At 35.0% G+C, this 24,098-nt stretch overlaps 1 protein-coding gene across 5 annotated transcripts in view; it reads right to left on the bottom strand.

Annotated features, from left to right (window-relative positions):
• Positions 1-24,098, bottom strand: part of ERBB4 (erb-b2 receptor tyrosine kinase 4) — a 916,002-nt gene that overhangs the window by 219,695 nt on the left and 672,209 nt on the right. For 2 of the 5 annotated variants that reach the window (XM_005882279.2, XM_005882277.2), the window contains exons 14-16: positions 20,087-20,180; positions 16,604-16,758; positions 9,492-9,566 (exon numbers count right to left, since the gene is read on the bottom strand). In XM_005882279.2, coding sequence (XP_005882341.1) covers positions 9,492-9,566; positions 16,604-16,758; positions 20,087-20,180 — 324 coding nt within the window. Of the gene's footprint in view, positions 1-9,491; positions 9,567-9,686; positions 9,732-16,603; positions 16,759-20,086; positions 20,181-24,098 lie in introns of all 5 variants that reach the window. The other 3 variants (XM_005882280.2, XM_005882278.2, XM_005882276.2) reach the window with 2 other exon arrangements.

Raw genomic sequence — 24,098 nt, forward strand, 5'->3', positions numbered from 1 at the left:
TATAATTATATATATATCCTTAATATATATATTATATATTATATATAATATATATAAACACACATTATGTTCCAATATATAGGAGTATATGCTTAGATATCATGGGAGGTATCGCCAGATGTATTATTAGACAAAAATATGTCGTGTGGAAACAAGCAAAATACTAGACATTGGAGGAAAGCTCAATAGGTAAAATAACTTTAGGGCTAAGAGAAAGACAAAGGGTGACATTGTTTAAGGAGACTATAAAATATTCAGTCATCCTCATCATAGAAATAGCTCTTAACTGTTCTTCTAGTTGGGAATCAGGCTGGGAGAAAGAAAAATATGTGGTCTTAGGAATCAGACACACCTGAACTCAGATCTTTGTTCTGCCACATCTTATATAACAGGGGTCCTCAAACTACAGCCCGCGGGCCACATGCGGCCCGCCGAAAACATTTATCCAGCCCGCCGGGTGTTTTTGCCACCGCTGCCTGTCCTGCTTAGCAGCCGACTCTTCCCGGGACCGCAGTGTGCATGTGTGGAATGTCTGAGGGACAGTGAACTGGCCCCCCATTTAAAAAGTTTGAGGACCTCTGCTATATAATAAAAGCCTAACATGCTAAGTGTCCAGTTGTCCAGTCAGCCGTTCAACCAATTCAAGCGTAATATGCTAAGGATATGCTAAGGCTGCTCAACTGCTCGCTATGACATGCACTGACCACCAGGGGGCAGATGCTCCCACCTGTAGGTTAGCTTGCTGCTGGGGTCGGCTGATCAGGGACTGAGCGAGATGGTCTGAACTCACCTTGGAGCCCTCCTTTGGCCCCTCCCCAGCTGGCGAACCTCCTGCATCCCTCCCTGACCCTGATCATGCACTGGTGGGGTCCCTCAGCCAGGACCCCTCAGGGGATGTTAGAGAGCTGGTTTCGGCCCGATCCCACAGGCCAGGCAGAAGGACCCCACTGGTGCATGAATTCATGCACTGGGCCTCTAGTACTAGCTAAGTGATTATTATAAATTGCTTAATTACTCTGAACCTGTTTCCCCATTAGTAAAATGGTAATGGTGATGACTATTTTCATATATTTTTCATAAAAATTAAGTATAATAATTTAGTGCAACTGAAATATATTAGGATATTTTTTAAAGAATGGTGAAAACAAGCTTCTAAATCTGAGAAGGTTCTGGAAAAATGTGGAGATTTTTCCCACTGGTCCTTCATTTTTTGGTTGTAGAATAATTTAGCTATCCATTCTGGGATTTGAAGTTGGGATCTGAACTCTAGGATTTGGGATCTAGAGTTTCAAAGAAAAAAAAAGTAGCTTTGGGTGTAGATTTTGCTTTGTTCATTTACAAAAAGATTTTATTTTCCCCCTCTACAAGTAAACTTTTTATGGAAAGAGATTTTTGGATTGTTGTTTATTTTTACTCTACTAAAAGTAACTATAATTATTCTATAAATGACTTAAACATATGGAATTCTTTACTCTGAGCAGAGTAGCAGAATGCCATACAAATTGCAATGGCTACAAGCATTTGGAGTTTATTAGAGGTGTATTTCACTTCCCTTATTATTCATTCTTTAGTACTGAGTTATTGTAAAATTACAATGAAATTATATCACTTTGGGTTTGAAGGTGGATGGTAGCAGAGAATGAAATCACTGAGAGAAATTTCTTTGGCAAATCAAAGTGTTCTCCGTTAATTAGCTCCTGCCTACATGCATAGTATGTAAAAATAATTGTATGTTTATGAAAGAGTGATTACTTAGGAAATGTGCTGTGGTAATAAGAAAAAAGCATGAAGAGAGCAATTTGAGTTAATATGTACACATGATTTTATGTAATCACATCACAGAAGGGGTCCCAGTTAATTAGATTCCTTTAGATATACAGAAAAGATGAAAAACAAAGGTACTTAGGTCTAATACAATATATGCTTAAGATATATGGGGAAATAATTTTGATTCTTTTATGAATATATATATAGAAACTTTGACCTGTATTTAAGAAATCTTTCTGCATAGTGTTTTTTATGACATATAAAAACTGAAACAATATTTTAATAGAAATATTGGCTACAAAATGCATTTTTAAGAGAGTCTGTACAATATAATTCTAAATCTTTAACTAATTTTTAATTTAAAGTGTAGACAAAACCAGAAATTCTAAATGCAGACTCAAATTATCATATTTTAGTATTCTCTTGTGAAAAATCCATGTGGACATATAAATGTACAGGTATAGACAATGAGTTTAGGCAAACAGATATTTTTCCTTGGTTGAGTCTGACTCATTCCATCTGTCACCTATTGAAGATGCAAAATTAACACCCTTCTGTGAATATGCAAAAGCATTGCCTCCACCATTCCTCTGTGTAAAACTGTTGCCAAAATATCATTCATAGGGAAAAGGCCTATTACCTCTCTATCCAGATATGACATTCTAGAATTAAAATCTGAGACCTCCAAGGTGGGGAAGCAAAAAAAAAAAGTATTGTAATCTATATTTACATTAAATTTGTATTTCATACTTTTAAATATCTATCATCAATTCTATTTATGTAATTGCATAGATGTGTGTAATGAAAATATTTTCACTAGAAAGAGTAGTCAAAGTTCCATGATGACCACTCTAGAGCAATGCTATTTAACAGAGACATAATGCAAACCAGTATGTTATTTAAGATATTATAGTAAATATATTTTAAAAAGATAAAATTCATGAACATAAAATATTATTTAGCACAATATATCCACAATTTTGACATGTAATCAATACAACAAAAATTTAATGAAATATTTTGTATTCCCTTTTTCATACTATGTCTTCAAAATCCAGAGTACCTTTTACAATTACAGCACCTGTCAATTTGCTTTAACCAAGATAAAGTGCTCAATGATCACATGTGGCTAATGGTCACCACATTGAACAGAGCAGGTGTGGAGCACTCTTGGGGAAGACTCACTACACTGATAAATACATAGAAAGGCCATAAGTTTGGTGTTAACATTGGGGCAGTTTTATCATACTTGTCTATTTATAGCTTACTGCTCACGAGTAACTGCTTACTGAACACCTTAAGTCAATGTGTATATTGCGACCTTACCTTATACAGTTATATAAAACAAAGGACTCCTGCCTGTCCGGTGTGCTCAGTGGATAGAGCATTGGCTCACAAACTGAAGGATCCCGGGATTGATTCCACTCAAGGGCTGGGTTGTACCTGGGTTGCAGGCTCAGTCCCCAATGGGGGGCATGTGGGAGACAGCGGATCAATGATTCTCTCTCATCATTGATATCACTATAAGGACCACTTACACAACTTTGTGCCACTAAATACTTTCGTTTAAAGTAACTATTTTAACTGTATGAAGAGTCATTAACAACTGAGTGATTTTACTCTTGCCTTATAATTCTTTGATAATTTTGTATTTTATGAGTGCTGAAAGTGTAGAACACAAAACAGCTGAAAAGAAGAAACTCACACCTTCCTTTATCTCTGCAAACTCTAATTCAAAAGTAAATTTAATATACAGAATGTGGTGGGATGAAGACAGACTTATAATAAAAAGCCTGTGCGCTTTTATTTATTGGAGTTAGGGATCATAACACAACTGCCACTCATCTAGGCTGACCATCGATAGGCCATTTTGGCCATTTGATTTGGACATAAGTTATGAGGCCAAAACAAACAAAGGAAAAAGATTATGCCATTCCTGAAAGTGGTGCCAGGAATATCACATAGTCTCTCTCATATATCACACAAGGGTCACGCTGCTAAAAGATAAACTGTTATGTGACCTCTTAGGTAAGAACCACTCTACCATAAAGTAAAAATGTGACAAAGGCATTAAAATGCGACAGGAATATAAAACGTTTCAAATACCTGCCCATGTGAGATTTAGAGAGTTAATCTGAATTCAGTGACTTCTACCATATTGTGAAACATCTAGATTAATTAACTTGGAGCTGATAAGCCAGATAAAAATACTTGAACATATACCTAGTAGTTTTCATAATTTCTGTCATGAATTCAAAAAAAAATTAGTTTAAATGTTGGGTTGCTAACAAAGAATAGTTTACCAATAGAGCCTTTGCCTGTTGAGATGAATAAATTTAGGCCCTAATGAAATAAGAGATGAAGATTATAAAAATCTTTGGGTATATATTCGACAAAGAAACTAAATTAGAATAGAATCTAATGTTTTGTTTTGTTTTGTTTTCTAAATGCGTTGTTCATCATGAATCTATATAAAAAGAGCATGGTGCAAGCTAAAATAGATAGCACCTAAAAATAATAAAAATAACTTGTTGAACATATTTCTTCATAAGATTCTTGATGGAAAAGGAAGCACATCAAAGAAGCACATTAAATATAAATTCTATTTCTCAGACATATAATTCGGATGAGGAAAGCATGGAGAAGCTCTAACATATCAAGTATTATTTTATTGCAAGTAGTATATTCTAGGAGGCTACATGTAAAGAAACAACCACATTCTATTCTATACTATCCAATCTTTCTGGAAGAAATTCTAGCAGCAGCCTGGAAAGTAAATGGAGTGTGGATAACCAATTCACAAATTGCAAGCTTGGGAAAGAATAACACTGCTTAGAAAATGAAAGTCAATCAAGATTGGAAACATTTCACCTGTTTTCATTTAAATCTTCAATCTTTTTTCCTGCTGGTTTAAGAAACAGCATACAGCATAGAGGAGCAGGAGGGAGTATGAACTCAGTATTTGGAAACAGCCACATTGACATGCTCAAGGAAATTTCCGGTGACTAAAATTTTTATTTGACTAAGAAGAAAACCAGGCATTTGGATACTCTCCCAGTCACAACATCGTTCAGGAAACTTAAAGCTATTGTTTTCTATCATGCTTTTTTTTGTCCTGCCTATATATAAGATCCACTTTAATTAATTAAGACAAAAACTTTAAAAAAAACATCATGAATTTATAAAAAGGTAAATTACCTGAAATATTACTTGATTAGTCCCCTGCTTTCAATTAAATGTATACCCACCCCATTTCAGAGCAGCAAGCATTTACTGCAATATTAAAGACCTGAAAAGGGGATGGTTGTTAATTTCACTTTTCATTCAACCTGCGCCAAAATTCCCCACGGTCATAAACACTCTTCCAAAGTGTACAATCTAAACCTTTCCTGTAAATTCCAAACTGCCTTATAAATAGCCTCTGACAAGTCAATGGAATCAAAGAACAGAGTCACATTGCCTTAAATTTAAGTCTAAACCAGGTATTACATTTTAAGACAGGTATTAATTAAATATATCCACAGTTTTCTAAAAGGAACAGTTGGCCCCCTATTATGAATTCTTTGAAATCATTATATTTAAAAGTCTCATACAAAATTGAAATGCTTAAAACCTGAGAAATTTAACATGTCAATTCTGTAGCAACTAAACTATTGAATTAATGCCATACTGATATATATATATATATCTCACAACCTCATAATATTTTCGAAAAGATTTATTTTTCCAGTATTTCAATTAGAGACTGAACTGTCATAAGGTCCACATACTAGTTAATGGATCCTGTGCATCATCTCAAGTAATCTTCACACCAATCTTACTAGGTTTAACAATTCCCAATTTAAAAATTACCATTATCATCTCATTTTACAGATACCAAACGTGGCAGAGCCAATACTGGGACCCAGGCTTTCATGTTCAAGAACCCCGGCTCTTTATCTGCACAAAGGTGTACAGGTGATTTTTCACAGGAATGATAGGTGAACTGTACTATCTAGTCTCTGTTGCTGGCCTTGATTATCTATGTATTTTTGTCAAAAGCTAATCTGAATTAAATGCATTAATCTGAGACTATAGAGAATGGCCTGGGATCCCAGGCAAGTAATAGGATTAAAAATTACCAAATCCCTTTTGTTTAAATGCTGGAAATACTAAGTCAATAAGAAGATATTTTGAACAAAAAAGAGGCTCTGTAATAACTCTGACCAAAAGTAACCTCACAAGTGGATCTGATCATAAATTCCTAATGGGGCAGGTTGTGGGTGGTCATGCCCCAAGCCTATACAAGTTTTATCTTAGCCTTAAGCAAGCCCTGTCCATTGTGCTTGGGTATGTAGGGTAACTCGCCACTGAAATGCCCAAGTAAACCTCTTTTTCAGACCCCTGGGAGGCTTAACCACCCTTAAGGGAACACACAATCTTGTTAACTATCCTGTACCTGGCTTTCTCCCACCTTCATGTAATCTTCCTTATGTTCCCTCCTTAAATCCAGATGTGTAAGAGGGCATGAGCGGGGAAGTGGGACACTTAATCAATAAAGAAAATGCTCTCTCTCTCTCTCTCTCTTTCTCTCTCCCTGTCCCTCTCCCTCCCTCTCTCTTTCTCTCTCTCATGTGTGTTGACTTTTGTTTCTTCATAATTTTGGCCTGGCTCTAAATACCTTAATCAATAAAGAAAAAAAGAAAAAGAAAAAGAAGGCACTGTAAAATTGTCATTCTCCAGAGCATTGGAGGTTTTGCTTCCTGACATGTCACCAGTTTGGCGTAAATAAACCCAAATACACTCATAAAAATTCTCTAAAGTTTTTATATTTTGTATGTTGACAATACACTATGATTTTGAGCTATACAACCTCATATGGCATTGAAAACTACAAGTGATCAATCACTATGGTTTTAGACTTTTCTCAGTCTCTGTAGATGCCTCTGCCTATGACCTACTGCCATTGGTACCTGTGGCTCTCATGACAGTGAGAAAGAAATCACTTCCCTTCCTTCAAAAGACCATCAGAGGAGTAGAGGTACATATGAAAGCTACCTGGGTTACTTTGAGCGACTTCCCTCCTCCCCTGGGGGGTGTTTTCCCCATCCCCAACATTAAAAGTCCTTGATCTATAGAGAAATATTAAATAAAACATATTGAGTGATTTATCTCAGTCAGGCACTGTTCTATGGACTCATTCAATCTTCACAACCAATTTATGAACTATATTAATATTACTATTTTATATATGAAGAAAGTGAGGCTCAGATAAATTAAGGAACTTACCCAAGGTCATACATCTAAAAAATGGTAGAGCCTGGCTTTGACCTCAGAAAGTCTGATCCCAAAGATAGCATATTTAATCACTATACTATACTGCCTCTAAATAGATGGTTGAAATCATTATTTTAAAAATAATTAAAACAAATATGAAAGAAAACACCATTTAAAGTTACAGTAAAGAGACTCAAAGACTCAAGGAGGAAAAATTATTTCATGAATATAGGTCCATTCCAATCTAAAATAAGCCTTGACTTAAAAAACTTTAATTTGGGCCTGGGGGTGGAAGATTCTCTCTCTCTCTCTCTCTCTCTCTCTTTCTCTCTCCCTGTCCCTCTCCCTCCCTCTCTCTTTCTCTCTCTCATGTGTGTTGACTTTTGTTTCTTCATAATTTTGGCCTGGCTCTAAACAACTGTTACAAACTAGTCTTGATTGTGCCCAAGTGCCAAAGTGCCACTATTGTATAAATCACCGAAGTCTACCATATACATTCTTTTTAGAATTTAATTGTCTATTTATTTCATTAAAAAACAAAACTATTGACATAGCACTTATTTGATTGCTTTAAAAATACTTAAAGGCAAATACCATATAAATCTAAACACTATGACTAAATTTAATGACATAAATGAATCTCATAAATATAATATGTAGACAAAGAAGCCAGATGTAAAGAGTGCAAAAAATGATTCAATTTCTATAATTTATATAGGGTGTCCCAAAATTCACCTTGTATAAAAGATGAATTCAAGATTTGAATTTTGCGTGAGCATTAACAACAACAAAAAATAAAAGCCTAATTTTACTTGGTTTATTGAATCAGATTCTAATATCTGTTGCCCTTTGATTTCAATCCCTTCAATTTGATAAGCATTACCAAGTACCAATTATGGCCCAGGAGCAGGGACAATGAAGACCAATGAAGACCACGGCTTTGCATATGTGCCAGCAAAGCCATGGAGGCCATTTACCTGATGTGCTATTCCATACATAACCCTATACTGTATACTTTTTGAATCAATAAATATTTACAATTTTTAATTATAAGCCTGTGTTTTCTATCAAAATTACTTCTTGCGTGAATTCTGGGACACCCTATATAAAGTACAGAAACAGCAAAGCTGACCTATGGTGTTAATGTTCAGGATAGCAGTTACCCTTGCCATGGGGCACAAAAGGGTTTCTGGTTCTGATACTATTGTGTTTCTTCTTGATCTGCCTGACAGTTACACCAATGTTGCATTTGAAGAAACTCACTGGGATTTACACTTATCTTGAAGTACTTTTACACTACATGTGCTATATTTCAACATGATGGTTTGCATCAACAATCATTAAGTCATCCAAAACTCTCATTTTGCTAATTATAATTTAGCACTTCTTTTTCTCTTCCAAAAATGCAATAAATGCTTCATTAAGAAAGCAAACAATAGTTCTACATAATGTTGTAAAATTACTATTTTCCTATATATGAGTTTTAAATGTCAAATTTATCAAGTTGTCAATTATATACAGTAAAATTCATCCTTTTAAATGTACTGGACTATGACTTTTGACAAGCGCATACATTCGTGCAACCATCACTGCTATCAGGATGCAGAACAGTTTCATTATCCCCCCAGGTTTCCTCATGCCTTTTTGTAGTCAACCTGATGCCTCATTGCCCCAGCCTCTGGTAACACTGGTCGAGTTTCTGTCCTACAATTTGCCTTTTTCAGAATGCCATATAAATAGAATCATACAGTATGTATTCTTTTAAGTATAGCTTCTTTCATTTAGAGTAATGTTCCTGAGACCCACCCATGTTTGGTGCATGTCAGCAGTTACATCCTTTCTATTGCTGAGTAGAGTTACAGTGTATGGATATACCATAACTGAAGAACATGTGAGTGATTTCCAGTTTGGAGTGATTCTGAATTAAGCAACTACATTCATACTTAGGTTTTTGTATGTGTGTGAGTGACACATTTTGTTTTTAAATCCCGCCTTGTACTTTTACCTTCACAAAATATTTTATTTATTGCCTTTAATCTATAGTAACTCTGATATCTAGAGCTTATACCAACCAGTTCAAAATAATATAAAATCAGAAAGTGAATCAAATAACAAACATCTTATAAAAATACATCAACTTCTACAAATTCCTCCCTTAAAATATTTCTTTTTAAAATTATCTACAGAATTAAGAATGAACTATTTTATAAAAGGGCTGGCTTAATTCAAAATTAGCTAATTTTGTTTGATTGTATAAAATTTAGAATAATTATATTACTAATTTGGATTTGAAGTCATAATCAATGAAGTGAGAAGAGGTAAGAAATGTGGCTTGAAAAGTAAAATGTTATATGTCTTCCTAATTCCCTAATTTAACATATTATAAATTTCACCCAACTGGTTAGTACTTTTCATCCATGATAATTGGGATAATTTGAGTGACAAAATGGAAACATGGTAGATGTTACCTAGCATGTTGTGGTAAAGTGGAATGGCCCGTCCAAGGGTAGTAAATGCAGTCATGACTAGTGGGACCGCTACACCTGCAGGCAATTACAGAACAGAAAACGTCATTCTCCATTCACAGTGACATGCACACACATGCACCAGTGCTCATACATGGAGCCTCCAGGAAGAACATGGGAAGCAAGCACACCAAGTACCTATCCATCAGGCCGATGCAGTCTTCAATACTTGAGCCTACGCACCTGCAGAAGATCCAAATTTTAAAAATACAAGGAAAAAATTAGTCATTTAAAAAAATCAATAAGATAAATACCAATTGTGTGAAATTCTTAATTATAGTTATTAGGCAATTTTGGAACACCATGAACTTAAAGGCAATGAGGAGATTATTGCTGCATGGATACACAGGAATAAATTGCAAATACCACCCAAGTGGAATGCAAAGAAATATATCCACAGAAAAGGACATTTTGCTGTATTTTGTGGGTAGTTTCCAAACACATATTGCTCATTTCTCATACTTTCTATTTATTTGCATCATTCATGATTATATGTCTTGATGAATAACTTGATATTTCCATGGCTATAATTGGTTTCATGCATACAGTTTCTTCTAAAAGCTCTTCAATTTATGTAAACACAAAATCAATAAAAAAGGAAACATATACTATTGAATATAATATAATAACCTGATCCTTAATACTCATTAAAGATTGACTTTGGCAGAAAGTGAGTTAACATTCTTTAATGCTAGTCTCATAGATATTTTACATAATCACATTATTCCATTCCTTGGCTGTGACTGTCTTTATAACATACTTATCTTTAAACATGAATTCATTTAAAAAGCAAATTAACTGGTTTCACCATATTACCGTTTATCTTGACACTCTTTTTTAAAAGAGCAGTGCCATAACAGGCAAACAAAAACTGGTTTTAAACTGCCAAAATATTTAATGTAAAAAATAACAAATAAATTAATCCTCTCCAAGGAAATGAATATGTTTAGACTCAGGTAACTAAAAATCCACTAAGATTAACATTTACTAGTAAGTGAAATAATATAAGTACACAAAATTACAGTTCCTATAATTTCATTTTGATGTATTCTAGAAATATTCTTTTTCCATTTTCCAATGTACTTGAATTGCTTTTCTTTCTGTTTTCCCCCATCAAAGACATATAGCTCCAGTGCATTATCAAGATTCCTCATATAGCTATGATTTATAGAACTGTCTAATTCAGTGGTAATGAAAATGACTTTTTCCAAACGAAAAATTTCTTAAACAGAAAAAGAAGTTGATGTTAAGATCATTGTATAATGAATAACAAATGTATCAGGCATAAAGCCAGACTGTCCATTATATTTTTAAATAACTAAACATTGGTGAACTATTATTACTATGCCCCAAAATAATTATGTCACTATTTTCCTGTTTCAAAAATATATTATAACATTCAGACTAGGTAAAAATTGGAATTGGTTTGTTTTTGTTTTGAGGATTGTTTTTGAGAGGTCAGACATTTTTTTAACATACAGGTATATGGGAAATACATTATAAAAAGGTTTTTTTTAATATGCAAATAAATAACTAGAGCACATAGTTTTGAATTGATACCATAATCTGTAATTAAAACCTTTTCTGAAAATGGAAAATTAACTAATTTAAAAGTTTCCAAATTGTCTTATCATGGTTTCTTCTTATTCAATTCTGAAGAACTTATTTTTTTTGAAGTTCCTATTATATTTTCTTCAAAATGTTATTTTTAAATATACAGTATTGTCATTTTGGAAAATTAATAGCGTACTTATTTCCGAATGAGAATTTGAAAGCTATGGTTAGTTTGTAATCTATGTCTTTTTTTTTTTTTTAAGCCTCATCCGGGGATATTTGTCATTGATATTTTAGAGAGAGTGGGAGAGAGAGGGAAAGGTAGAGAAAAATATCAATGTAAGAGGAACACATTGGTTGCCTCCTGCACGCCAGGGCCGAGGCTTGGGTGGAGCCTGCAACAGAGGTACATGCCCTTGACTGGAATCAAACCCAGGACCCTTTGATCCACAGGCTGGTGCTCTATTCACTGAGCCAAACCAGCTAGGGCTGTAATCTGTATCTTTATAAAAATCTTTGAAAAGTAGGAAAATATTTTGAAGTGAAATTAAACTTGAGGAAAAAGTGTGAATAATGAAAAATCATTGACTCATTAAAAACAAAACAAAATTGTGTTGCATGCCTACTCAGCATTCCTACCATTTTAGGACCTGGAGGTGGAAAAAGAAAAGATGAGTTAGACATTTGCCTCTTTTTAATGAGCTCACAAGTTTTTAAAAAATATGCTTATATTGATCTCAGAGAACAAGGGGGAGGGAGAGAGAGAAACATCAATGATGAGAAAGAATCATTGATTGGCCGCCCTCTGCATGCCCCCCACTGGGGATCGAGCCCGCAACCAGGGCATGTGCCCTTGACTGGAATTGAACCCAGGACCTTTCAGTCTGCAGGCCCATGCTCTATCCACTTAGCCAAACCAGCTAGGGCTGAGCTCACAACTGAATGAAGAAGACAGATGAGGCAATAGGGACAGGGAAAAGTAGAACCTAGAGCATGCGACAGGAGCCAGAATTTGAAGCCTCTTTGTTCAGGCACAGACATAATAAAAAACCACCAGAGGGTTTCAAAGAAGTAGCGAAACGGCTTGTGTTTTCCATTGATCTCTCTGTGGAGACTGGTCAGTTGGGAGCCAGGAAGACATGCTTGTTACAGAGACTCTTTTAGTCTATTCAAAAGATGGTGGACTAAACTAGGAAAATGGTACCTAGGATAGAAGCAGTGGGACAGATTTAAAAAAATATCTCAGAAGGTATGGGGGGGGGGGAAAGAGAATTCGATGGCTGATTTGATGATGAAAGGGGAAGAAAGAGTTAAGAATGACTTATATTTCTAATTTTGAGACTAGTGCTACCGTTGTTAGTGAGAGAATGCAAGAAGAGGATCATCGTTTTCTTGGGCGTGTTGGGGCAGGAGGAGTTGTTAATTTCAGTTTTGGTATGAGCTTAGTGTGGCTCTTCTATAATCCAGCAGGAAATGTTCCTGAGCAGCTAGAAAATGAATCTGTTGCTGGAGGGTGGGGGTAGAGGCTGAAGGCGCAGTGTAATAATCAATTTTGAAATAGCATACAGGAGAAAATTGAAACCATGTAAGTGAATGATATGGCCGAAGAAGAATCTATAAAGTGAAAAAAAAAAGCATAGATTGAGACTGAAACCCAAGGAACTTCAGTAACTAGTGAGTAAATGACATGCAATGAGCTCATGTCAGAAGCAGGAGGGAAAATAACAGAGTTTAATGAATTAATTACAGCATCCTTGAAGCCCAATCAGAAGTGAACTTCAGACAACAGGGTAATCATCAGTGTCAAATGCAAGGAGAGGTCTAGTAAAATAAGAACTACTGGTAGTATTTCAGTTGTCCTTGTTGAGCTCACTAGAATTTAGGTTGTTGTGAATTGAGAAGCTAATTGAAGACAGAGGCGAGGGAAAAGGAAGGAGAGAGAAAGAGGGGACAGGACATGTGCTAAAGAACATTTGTTGAGAGACTTGTGTAGGATATTTGAGATTTAAACATATTTATAAGCTGAGGGGATAAGAAACAATGGAAGACAAAGGAGAATGAGGGCATGGCTGAAGTGGTACTATCCTTTCTCAATACAAGTCAATGTGTATTTAAAGATTTATATTCTATTTCAACTCTGTACTTTATATAAACAACTATTTAGCACAATAAGGATATGGAATAATATGACTTTCAATAAAATTAGTGTTCTACAATAGAACATTAATGGAAATATCAGAAAGAGAAATTATGATATATCAGTATAACATTATAAAATATCTGGAATTTCAAATATTGAGCTGTTTAATATTTGCCAGTAACATAGTTGAGATTTTTTTTAAAAAATCTTTATCGTTAATATATTTTCATAAAATCTCCAAATTCTTAAATGAAAATGGAGGAATATTTAAAAATCAAAATAGTGTAGACAATAATTCCACAACAGCCTGTCTTTCCTCCTCTCCATCAACAGAAATTATTTCACTAAATAAATTTAAAAATATAAAAAAAATTTACAATAAAGAGTAAGACATAGAAGAAATTTAATAATATAAAATCATGCCTCTAATACTAACAGACATTTAATAAAGTTTTTAAAAAATGCCCTTATGAAACATAAATATCCCAGTCCATGTCTAAAAACCAAATTAAATTGACATTTATCCTGGACTAGTGGCACTAGTGAGGAAACTATAATCCCTGTCCTTATGGTCATTTAATTACCATAAAAGACAGATTTAAACTGTTGAGAATAAAAATTCACTGCACTGTGACCTCCTAGTGGTCCAGAGCTGTCTTGCCTATTTCTGAAGTTGGCTATCACTCACTATATCTGATGCCCGGCAGGTGTTTAATGAGAAAAGACTGCTAAACTACAGTCCTTTAGTCAAGACAAAAAGAGACAACATTATTGTTTTCTTTTCTCTAGGAATATTAGTGAGAATCTCCTGACAGGTGCTAAATGGATCACCTACTTTTAAGAAAGTATCTAAAGAACTGATTAGAGCCAATTTATCTAATGCACTTTTCGAGTAGTAAATGTGCTTTCAAGGTATTAAACAGATAATTTCATTTTCAGAAAATCATTAAACAGTATTCAAAGGAAGAAGTTTCCTTCTTAAAAAAAATAAGTGATTTGAAAGACTATGTCCATTAACTTTGTTCTTGAATGATCTGGCTGACATAATATTGGCATATGAAAGAAACGCTGTTTTCCAAAGTGGAGCTGGCCTGGTGGGCTCACACCTCCTAATAGGGTAGTAATTACAAGTGTTTTGGAATAAAAATAGTCACTCTTCCCATCATGCCCCTGCCCTTGCGATCTTTGTGGGCTGCGCAGAGCACTCCACTGCTTCAGCGACAGATCTCAAAGCACAGTGCTTCCCAGCAGGGCTGTACAGAGGGGACTCAGGAAGCACGGGCATTTCTAAATTCTGTTGTGTGCCTGGGGCCACAGAACTTTCATGAAGTGAGTGCACCCGGACCACATGGAGGCTATCAGGAAAACAAACAAACAAACAAACAAACAAACAAAACGGCACTTAACTAAATAAAAGCAAAACCAGAAATCCTTCAGTCGCTCATTACAGAGCCCATATACCTTGGAAGATGCCAGGGAGTATTCTATTCAAGTTCTGTGTCCCCACCATTCTGTAGCAGTGCATTTAAAAACATCTTTCCATTTCCTGGGAGTTCCCAAATGATCTGGTCAGATTTGTTCCCTATTACACCTGCCTACTTCCTTTTGGCTGACATCCACCTTTTGTTGTTGTAGTAAATTGATATCTTCATTGTCTCTCCTTCTACTTCCCCCCATGATATGTGTCTTCTTTTATTGTATAATCATGATTTAAAAGGGCCGAGGGGAAGACACACCAGTGACACACGCAGACTGGGGCTCTGTGATCTCACTTTCATTTCCCTAATGGCTTCCTTGTAATTAGATTCGCAAAAACAGCAAAAGGCCTCCTTTTGAATGGCAACAGCTGTTGACACCAACATTATATTAAATAATTTACTGGTTTAATTTTAGCCGCAAAACAATAAAACCCTCCTGTGGATGATTATTTTAGCGGCAAAGTTTTCCCTTTCAGTTGCTGGTGCTTCTGCTCCAGCGGTACCAGTAGTTTCTTCATGAAATACTCTTAACCCACGCGTGCCAAAAACTCACCAGGGGAGCAGTTTATTCCTTCTAGTTTCCTAGAAGTACAGTATCTGTGTGACTACTTCAGTGCCCTCACCCTGTGTGCTTATATCTAAACCAGTGAGTGGCATTAGCTCTCCCAAGCTGAATTTGAATTTGAATGGCACAATATGGCATTACCTTTGAGGACCTGCCATTTCACAGAGTGACTTAAACTGATTTCTTGACCTGAAGGAAACTGTAGCAGCATCTGCAAATTAATGCTTTCTTGGCAGAAGATAATGTTGTTTGCTTCACTTCTCCAACATCCCCTAACAGCTAGCCCTTAATCTGGTAGAAAATCTCTTTATGGAATCTCATGCTTTCCTGCCAGATATAATGTAACCAAGATAATTCTCAACAAGTAGATGCGTTTGTACATGTGTGTGCACATGGGTATGGGCACTCACAAGAGAGATGAGGTTTTATGGACAGAAAGGAGATAGAGCATGTGAAACTGCTCTCGACTCTAAAATTATTCACATTCTGGAGAAAAGAAAAAGAAAATATCTTACTAGCATAGATTTGTTGGAAAAAAAATAGTTGTTGGGATTTGTTAGGTAACTGACATTATTTCCATTATAGTGCAGTACTTTTCTTCTTTCTGTAAAATGTCTTTGTTATTCAACTGTTATCAGTATCAAAGATAAATCTACTTTTTATTTATTTTATGACATCTTTTTGAAAAACAGAAAAATGTGTGTCCATCTTTGAATTGTCCTACATCAAACAAAAAAAAAATTCTCAGTTATAGGTTAACCTGTAACACAATTATTTTCAAAAAAAGCACTCGTAATTTTATTAAAACACACATTACTAAGTTCCCTTTTTTTCTGCCCCTACTACTTTTGCTTATATTTTGTTGATGGAGTAATCCAAGGCAGTATTTACCAAAGAGAGCTAACCTTACTTTAAACTGATTGTAACAACAAAGAAACAGAAAACCTCTGCTCAAGATTTACTAAGCACACATCTTGAAAGTATGATTACTATCTTGTCTTTTCTGATAACTTCAATCTCTTGTAAATTTGAAAGAATTTTCACACTCCATACAAAGTATACCCGGCACCAGCTTCATGAAGACGTCAATAAAGCAGTGCTGGTTAAATGGAAATATTTCAAAGGGTATACATTTGCTTCCTTAAACATTCTCTTAGAAAAGATTTTTCTTAAAGTCAACATGTTAAATATAAAGATGAATAGAATTTTGTATGAGAACCCTACACATTTTGTAGCCTGTGTCAGGGATGCAGGCATGGGCGTGGGCCTTTGGATTAGCAATACACACAAGCCTGAGTCCCTGTCAGCCGATGCTTACCCTTGCGTGCAGTTGGGATGGCACGGGTGGCACTCCCGGTCCTGATCAGCATACTTGAAAATGAAACTGTTTGCCCCCTGTAAGCCATCTGGACATTTTTCCACACAGTTTGGGCCATCCTTAAAATGGGAGCACTTTGTACAGTTGTCAGGCCCCTGAAATGTGAAAAACAAAATAAAATAAAATAAACAAAGAAAAATAGGTGCCATTTACTCTGAAATGTATTCGGTTGGCTTAGATACCGAGACTTGAGTGGGTGGTCAATACACCTCGATGGAATTGGGGAACATTTTCAGAAATAAAAATGGGCATGTAGCTCTTGTAGCTTTTCGATCAGCAGCATTTCCCAAGGACTTTTCCAGAACACCAGTATTTTCATGATTCAGGAAATCATGACTGCTGAGGTTCAATCAAACACCTGTCTATATCTCTATTTTGATGTGAGACTTGGAGCTTTGAAAAAAATAAATTATCCTATGACACCTAATCCCTATTCAAACTGAAGAGTTTGCTATTGGAAACTTCTTATTTCCTACCAGAAAAGAATACTTCACATGCTTCCAATTTTAACACCTGCTCATGGGTACTTAGGCACGTAATGCCTTCTATTATACAAAATCATTTACTGTGCAAGTATGCTCAGTGGCATAACTTATTGTACAAGACAAGGGACATGATGTCTGCTTGCAGAACACAAGAATATAACTTACTATGACTAAATTAGGCAGCTACAGTGGCAACTAGAAATTATTTTTCTATAAAATTGTAATGCAAAATAATATCCAGGTAAATCAAAAGTTATAAAAATTATGAAACTAAAATTAAATTCACATTTAAACTTTAAGTACACTATAATAAGACAAATTGTTTTTGTTTATTTTTTTCAAGTATCTCAACTATTTCATTGTGTTATCATTATACAAAACCTGATATCCTAAGCTGAAATAACTAAAAAATGTCTTGGCAAATCTCAAAAGAAATGAAATGTACTGTTTCTCCACCTCATTTCAATTATAAAGAGATTTAAATAAATATATGTATGTCTAACGCTTATTCTTTTATCATTATATTCCTAAAGCTTTTAAGAACCTAGGTTCAGTGAATGAACTAATAAATGCAATAATATAAAACATAGGTGAAGGCAATATTCTTCCTTATCTCTGATTTTAAGCTACCCCTGTACTCAATAAATTAGACAGACAACTATAAGATAGACCACATCCTGATGGAAACAATGCATTTTTTTCTCAGTGACAATGTTTATCCCAAGTAGCAATTGTAAGAGACAAAACTGCTTTTCACCAGTAACCAATTCTCTTCCACTTCCAGTTACATGGAATCTTGAAATTCTCTTCTCACCAGAAGTAAAGTATATTTTGCTTTGGACAATGAAATTAATTAGCAGGCATTTCTAGAACTGACTATGCTAAACTCTTCAACCTTCTCTTTTCCTGCTTCTGTGATGCAGGAACACCATGTAATAACAGAATGATTTAAATAAACTAATAAACTAATTATTTACTAGAATAATTTATGGCATAGGAGCCAGCATGAGGAATATAAAGAGCATGGATTTCTCTAGCAGTCTGACATGGTCAGAGAAGATGGCAAATTCTTGATTACTCTAAATATACATTTCCAAAGTGTCAGTCTCTCTAAAAGAGATTTTATTATTCTATGACTCATGGTGTCTAAATATGTTAGTTTTAAAAGAAGTCATATCAATATATCTTTAATAACCCATTATGAAACTTTATTTCCCTGTGTTTGTTCATGACATTCTTTACAAAATCTCTATTTCCCATGCTGTGGATAAAATATATTTTCCATTACTATTCTTAGTGGCTGCATATGCCCTTTGCATACATACTTGGGGATCATTAAGTATTAAACTGTCTTTTAGACTGGTTCTTCAGGCCAAATCACACCACTTCTTTTTCTGAGGTCTGATTTTTCCAAGTTTTCCACATCCTCCTTTAGAGGGAGTTCCAGTACGGCTCTTGGGGTCTAGTGGAAGTTTGGAGGGCTCAATTATTTTTTTTCTAAGTTAATTAAGTGATGAATGAGCACTGTGGCAGAAAAATTAATAATATTTAATTTTAAAATAAATTCTTATGGAGAAATGTTGAAGCCTTGGCTACAACCAAATGTTGGTCCCTAAGTCATCTATTGAGAGATGACTCAATACACAAATGAACTGGAAATTTGTCTAATAAAGGATGGATATGACACTTTGGAATGACAAACACATACCAATTTCATTATTAAGAAAAAGCCTGAACGTTGGGACTCAAAGGGAAGACTGAAAAGTAATGCTCATTTTCTCTGTAAGGCTAACTTCCAACTCTATATATGTCAATTTACCCATGAAGACCTTCCTGATCCCACACCCTCTACCACACCCTCTCCTAAAATTTACATAGCTCTATTTTCCTCTTTGCTATAGTATTTATCACACTGCTTAAGAGTTTCGTTTGTATTTGCCTTCCTCCTTCTTTCAATGGACCTTCACAATGCCATAATAGTTAAATAATTAAACAAAGAATGTTATAGTTTACCTCAAAACAATACCAACTTTCACATTTTCAAATCTTTGCATATTTCTGCATTCCAGATTCTTATTCAAAGTATAGCTCAAACAACACTTCTCTATGTCCTGCTTTGATGGCCTACTTTCCATCCCAAAGACAGATTTAGTTTCTCCCTCAACTATGTTCCTATAATAATCCTATATTATAAAAGCCTAATCTGCTAAGTGTCCAGTCAAGTTAGCTCTTCAACCAATCAAAGTGTAATATGCTAATGATATGCTAAGGCCACTTAACCACTTGCTATGATGTGCACTGACCACCAGGGGGCAGACACTCCAACTGATAGGTTAGCTTGCTGCTGGGTTCCGGCCAATTGGGACTGAGCAAAATGGGCTGGACACTCCCTGGAGCTCTCCCATGGTCCCTTCCCAGCAGGCCAACCTCCCGTGTCCTTCCCTGGCCCCGATGATTGTGCCCTGGTGGCATCCCTTGGCCTGGCCTGTGCCCTCTCACAACCCAGGACCCCTCAGGGGATGTTGGAGAGCCAGTTTCAGCCCGATCCCGCTGGCCAGGCTGAGGGACCCCACTGGTGCACGAATTTGTGCACTGGGCCTCTAATTTATACGTATTTTAGTTTATCAATTATTTTGCTTCAAGCTAATTACTTGTTCATCTCTGTTTTCTTTTCAACACTGTGTAGTCTTCAGGGTCAAATCCATATCTCCTTTTTTAATATATAACCTGGGACTTAAATATTTAAGAAATTAAAATTTTACATATTTTACCTCCATTACCAAACTTAAAAATCTCTTGAGGGTGAAGTATCAAACATGATCCCCCATTACATGCTATAAATACCTATAGAATGAATGGATAAGCAATACAGCATGATACAAACACTCATACATGAAACTCAATAAGGCAACACAAGCACAGATGTCCTCAGGCTTACCGGTCCATGGCACGTGAGGATGCCATCTTCCATCTTCTCACACTGGGGGTCACACTCCACACAGATGGAGCTGTTCGCAAACTCCCGAAATTCTCTGTGAAAACATCAGCTGCATGAGGTGGTGTAAGCAAACAAGCTGTCAATTTAACAAATGAAGTAACATCTGCTAAAAGTCCTATTGGCAGAGTAAATTCTAGAGTTTGTTTCTCTCTGTGCCAGGAGCATCGGAATCATTTCCCTGTACATTAAGGAGTAAGTTCTCCATTAGGAGGGAAGATAAACTGCAGCCAGATGGCTCTCCTTGCCCTCCACTGGGTTCAACGATAGACTCATTCAGGAAACCTCTCACTTGTGAGAGATACTGTAGCCATTTCAAAAAATAAAGCAAGTATAACTCTTCTGATGACACAGCAGAACCGTTTTAACTTTTGAAGTGAGGCTATCTCTATAAAATTTTACTCTTGGTGGAAACTTTGTTATTTTAAACTCTGAAAGGACTATTGTATTTTTCTTGTTGCCTAGTTGCATGAATGTTCTCCATCCTTGTCCTTCAAATCCCAAGACTCTTTAATTTATTTTTGGTACAACTTCAAAAAATGCTTTGATTTCTTTTCTTCTTTTAAAATATCTGCCATGGAGAATTAGAGAAAAGATCCTTTTACGGTAGATTTTATTTTCTCAGATTATTGATCTAATATCACAACATTTTTTTTTTCAGTATAAACTCCTTTTGAAGTAATTCTATATGGCATACAATAAAAATAGTTTAATGGTAACATTCTAAAACTTTCTAATTAAAACCTGGAATGATGATCATACCTCCTCACACCATTACGTATTGTGACTATTTGAATATTAAATGGTATCCATATAAGTTTGATAATCCATATCTACTCTAAAATGTTCATTTTAATAATTGGTTATCAGTCATGTCCAATATGTTTAAACTATTCTATTCCCACTACTGTGTGAGTGGGTACAGTATTGGGCAAAGGTAATTTAGTATGTCATTAACAAAACCTGACTAAATATTTATAGCTACTGCATTGTTTTGTGCCTTTGTACTATGAGCTACCATTCCAACCTAATAGCATTGCAAATATAGCAATTATGGATTAATTAGGTGATAAATTCAAATTTATTTTTCCCTTGAGTGAAATATTTCCTTTTTTTCATAGTAAACTATCTCATTTGGTTACTGTAAAGCCTTAATAAATGACAGAAGTCCAAAGCATGTGCTCTATTTTCTTTTGGATAGATTAAGATGACACCTACTCCAAGGCAAAATAATTAAATTTGGTTTTCAAAATGAATAGCATAAATCAATGGTTTAGTTATATATAAATGCAAATATTTAATTACATGGATTTAACATTTTTAAAGTGCTAGTTTGCTATGGATTAAATGTTTTATGAATTTTCTCATGTTTAAAATTGCAATTAATTAAAACAGATTTTTTCTTGCACGTTTCATCAACATGAGTGATATAAAATACTTCACTAGGAAATCTGCAGAATATAAAGGGAAAAATGGCCTCCTATTGGGAATATCTAAACTGTAAAGATAGTCAAAAGCATTACCTATTTAATGATAGTGCATGACAGTTACAACAAAGCTTGTGTCATCAGCAAATTATTTATTTTGCAAACAGGTTTCTTGGGTGACTAAAGGGTTATGGTACTAAATAAAGGTCATAATTTTTGTGATACTAGAACATAGGCCATGCTTATCTATCTCTTCTCTAAAATCTCTTTTCTGGCACACAGAGTTGACGTAAAGTGAATCTGATTAAAAATTACTACAGCCCTAGCCAGTTGGGCTCAGTGGAAAGAGTGTCAGCCTGAGTACCAAAGGGTCATGGGTTTGATTCTGGTCAAGGGCATGTACCTCGGTTGCAGGATCCTCTTGGCCTAGGCACTGGTCAGGAGGCAACCAATCCATGTGTTTCTCTCACATTGCTATTTCTCTCTGTCTTTCCCTCTCTCTCCCACGCTCTCTCAAACCAATGAAAAAATATCCTTGGGTGAGGATTTAAACAAAAAAATCACTAGAGACAATCTAGCTGCCTTTTCTTCTGTGGACTACATTTCCATTTGTAGGGCTTCTGACTTTCTTCCTTTCTGCTCTCAGAACAGATACTTCTTACAGTTTCTCTGACTCCCGCTCTTTATTGTTACTGCCTCCATCATTGTTCTTTTTCTTCCTGGTCCACCTTGCCAGAGATTCCCTGTCACTGGAATCCGACCTACGGAATCAGTCTGCTAAGCATGAGCATTTATTCCTTGTTTTTGATGCTCTACATTTTTCAGCTTGTTGTGTGTCTGCTATCTTAGCCAATCCTATGATCAATAACAAATACTCTGAAGTCACACCCTTCTCAAATTTAAACCCCAGGATCCAGGCTAATATTCCCAGGCTTTAAATCCCTCAACTTCTCAAAGCTTCAGTTTTTTAAGTATCCTCTGTAAAAAGGAAAAAAAAAATGTTTCAATGAGAGGTTGTGATCATTAATGTTAAAATGCCTCCAAAGAGCTTAGGCAGGCACTCTTTTTGATGTTTCTGTGTTCTTCAAGTTTCAGAAGTGTTTAATCACCGTGCCAGATAAGAAAAATGTAAGATTCCATTGCAATTAACTTTCTCTTTCATTTTGATAGCTTGTGCATTGTAGTTAAGGGTTGCCAAAATATAGTGACTCAAATGATTTGAATTTTGAGTGTTAATAGCCAACAATTGGCTGATTTTCAAGTGCTCTATTTAGGGTTTCTTCTTTTATGATAATAAACCTCTTTTATAAATAAGAATAAGATTTTGGTAATTGCCATACTGTATTTGTATTTATTTTTAGCAGTTTCTAAGGTGACTTTTCTACCTAACCATTTGATCAGCTCATATTAATAGACAAAGAAAGAAAATAATGAGTTTTGATGGTCAGAACACTAATAAGATTTTGTTATCTATTTCTCATTTAATAATCACAACTATTTTATGAAGTTGGCACTGTTACTATACTCATTGCCATATAAGAAAATGGAGTTTACAATGATTAGGTTATTTGTCCAAGGCTGGACATTTCCACTAGAAGGTGATGGTTAGCTTTGAATTCATTTTCCCTCAAATGTTGTTTTAACTACTAGGCAATGTTGGGAGAAATTATCCACTCCCACAAAACTGGAGATGGGGAAATAAATACATCCTTGTTTGGGCAGACAAGAATTACATCAGATTCTTAGAAGATATTTTTATTTATTTTTTCAAATTAACACTGTGAGTATGATTTTCTAGGGTCCTATTACGATTTCAAAATATATAAAAAGTTTTAAATTTCTTTAATACATTTCATTTAATAACATGGAAAATGGTAAATTTTCAAAAACAATCAGGTAATTATTGTTTACTGGTAATTTTCCTTTACTTAGTTTTCATTTTTTTTTGCACAATTGAGAGAGAGGGTGATGTATAGATCCACATATTTATCAATTTCATATTTCTGGTAAGTTTAAAATGAAATATTTTTTAAAAAGCGATGACAGCTGGAAAGGAAAGAGAATGAACATGGTGCCCTGGGTTGTAGTATTGGCTTGGGCTCCCTACAGTGTTATGAGCTTGGCCAGTACTAATTCTACCAGTTCTCAGTGATTATAAGATACTGCTGTAAAAAAACATGAATCCTAGAAATCATTACTTCTTTAGAACTGCACATACATATTCAATAAACTTTTACTGTAATATTCACTTAATGGAATTAAAGTCTATTAGTTTCATTTTAGGGGTGTCAATTGCCACCCACAAACAAGCTTATTTTAATCTAAGCTACTTTATGTATAGAAAATATATTACTTTCATGAAAATAAACAACCATGAATACATTTCACTGAGACAAACAGCACATAATTTGTTATTCATTATCAAATTTATGAGCTGATTGTATCTTGCAAAAATAAGAAGCTGAAATTTTCCTGAAAAACTATTACATTTTTATTTACAATTTTTATACTTAATTTTCTAATTTTAA

Source organism: Myotis brandtii, unplaced genomic scaffold, assembly GCF_000412655.1.
Source record: "Myotis brandtii unplaced genomic scaffold, ASM41265v1 scaffold702, whole genome shotgun sequence".
NCBI lineage: Eukaryota > Metazoa > Chordata > Mammalia > Chiroptera > Vespertilionidae > Myotis > Myotis brandtii.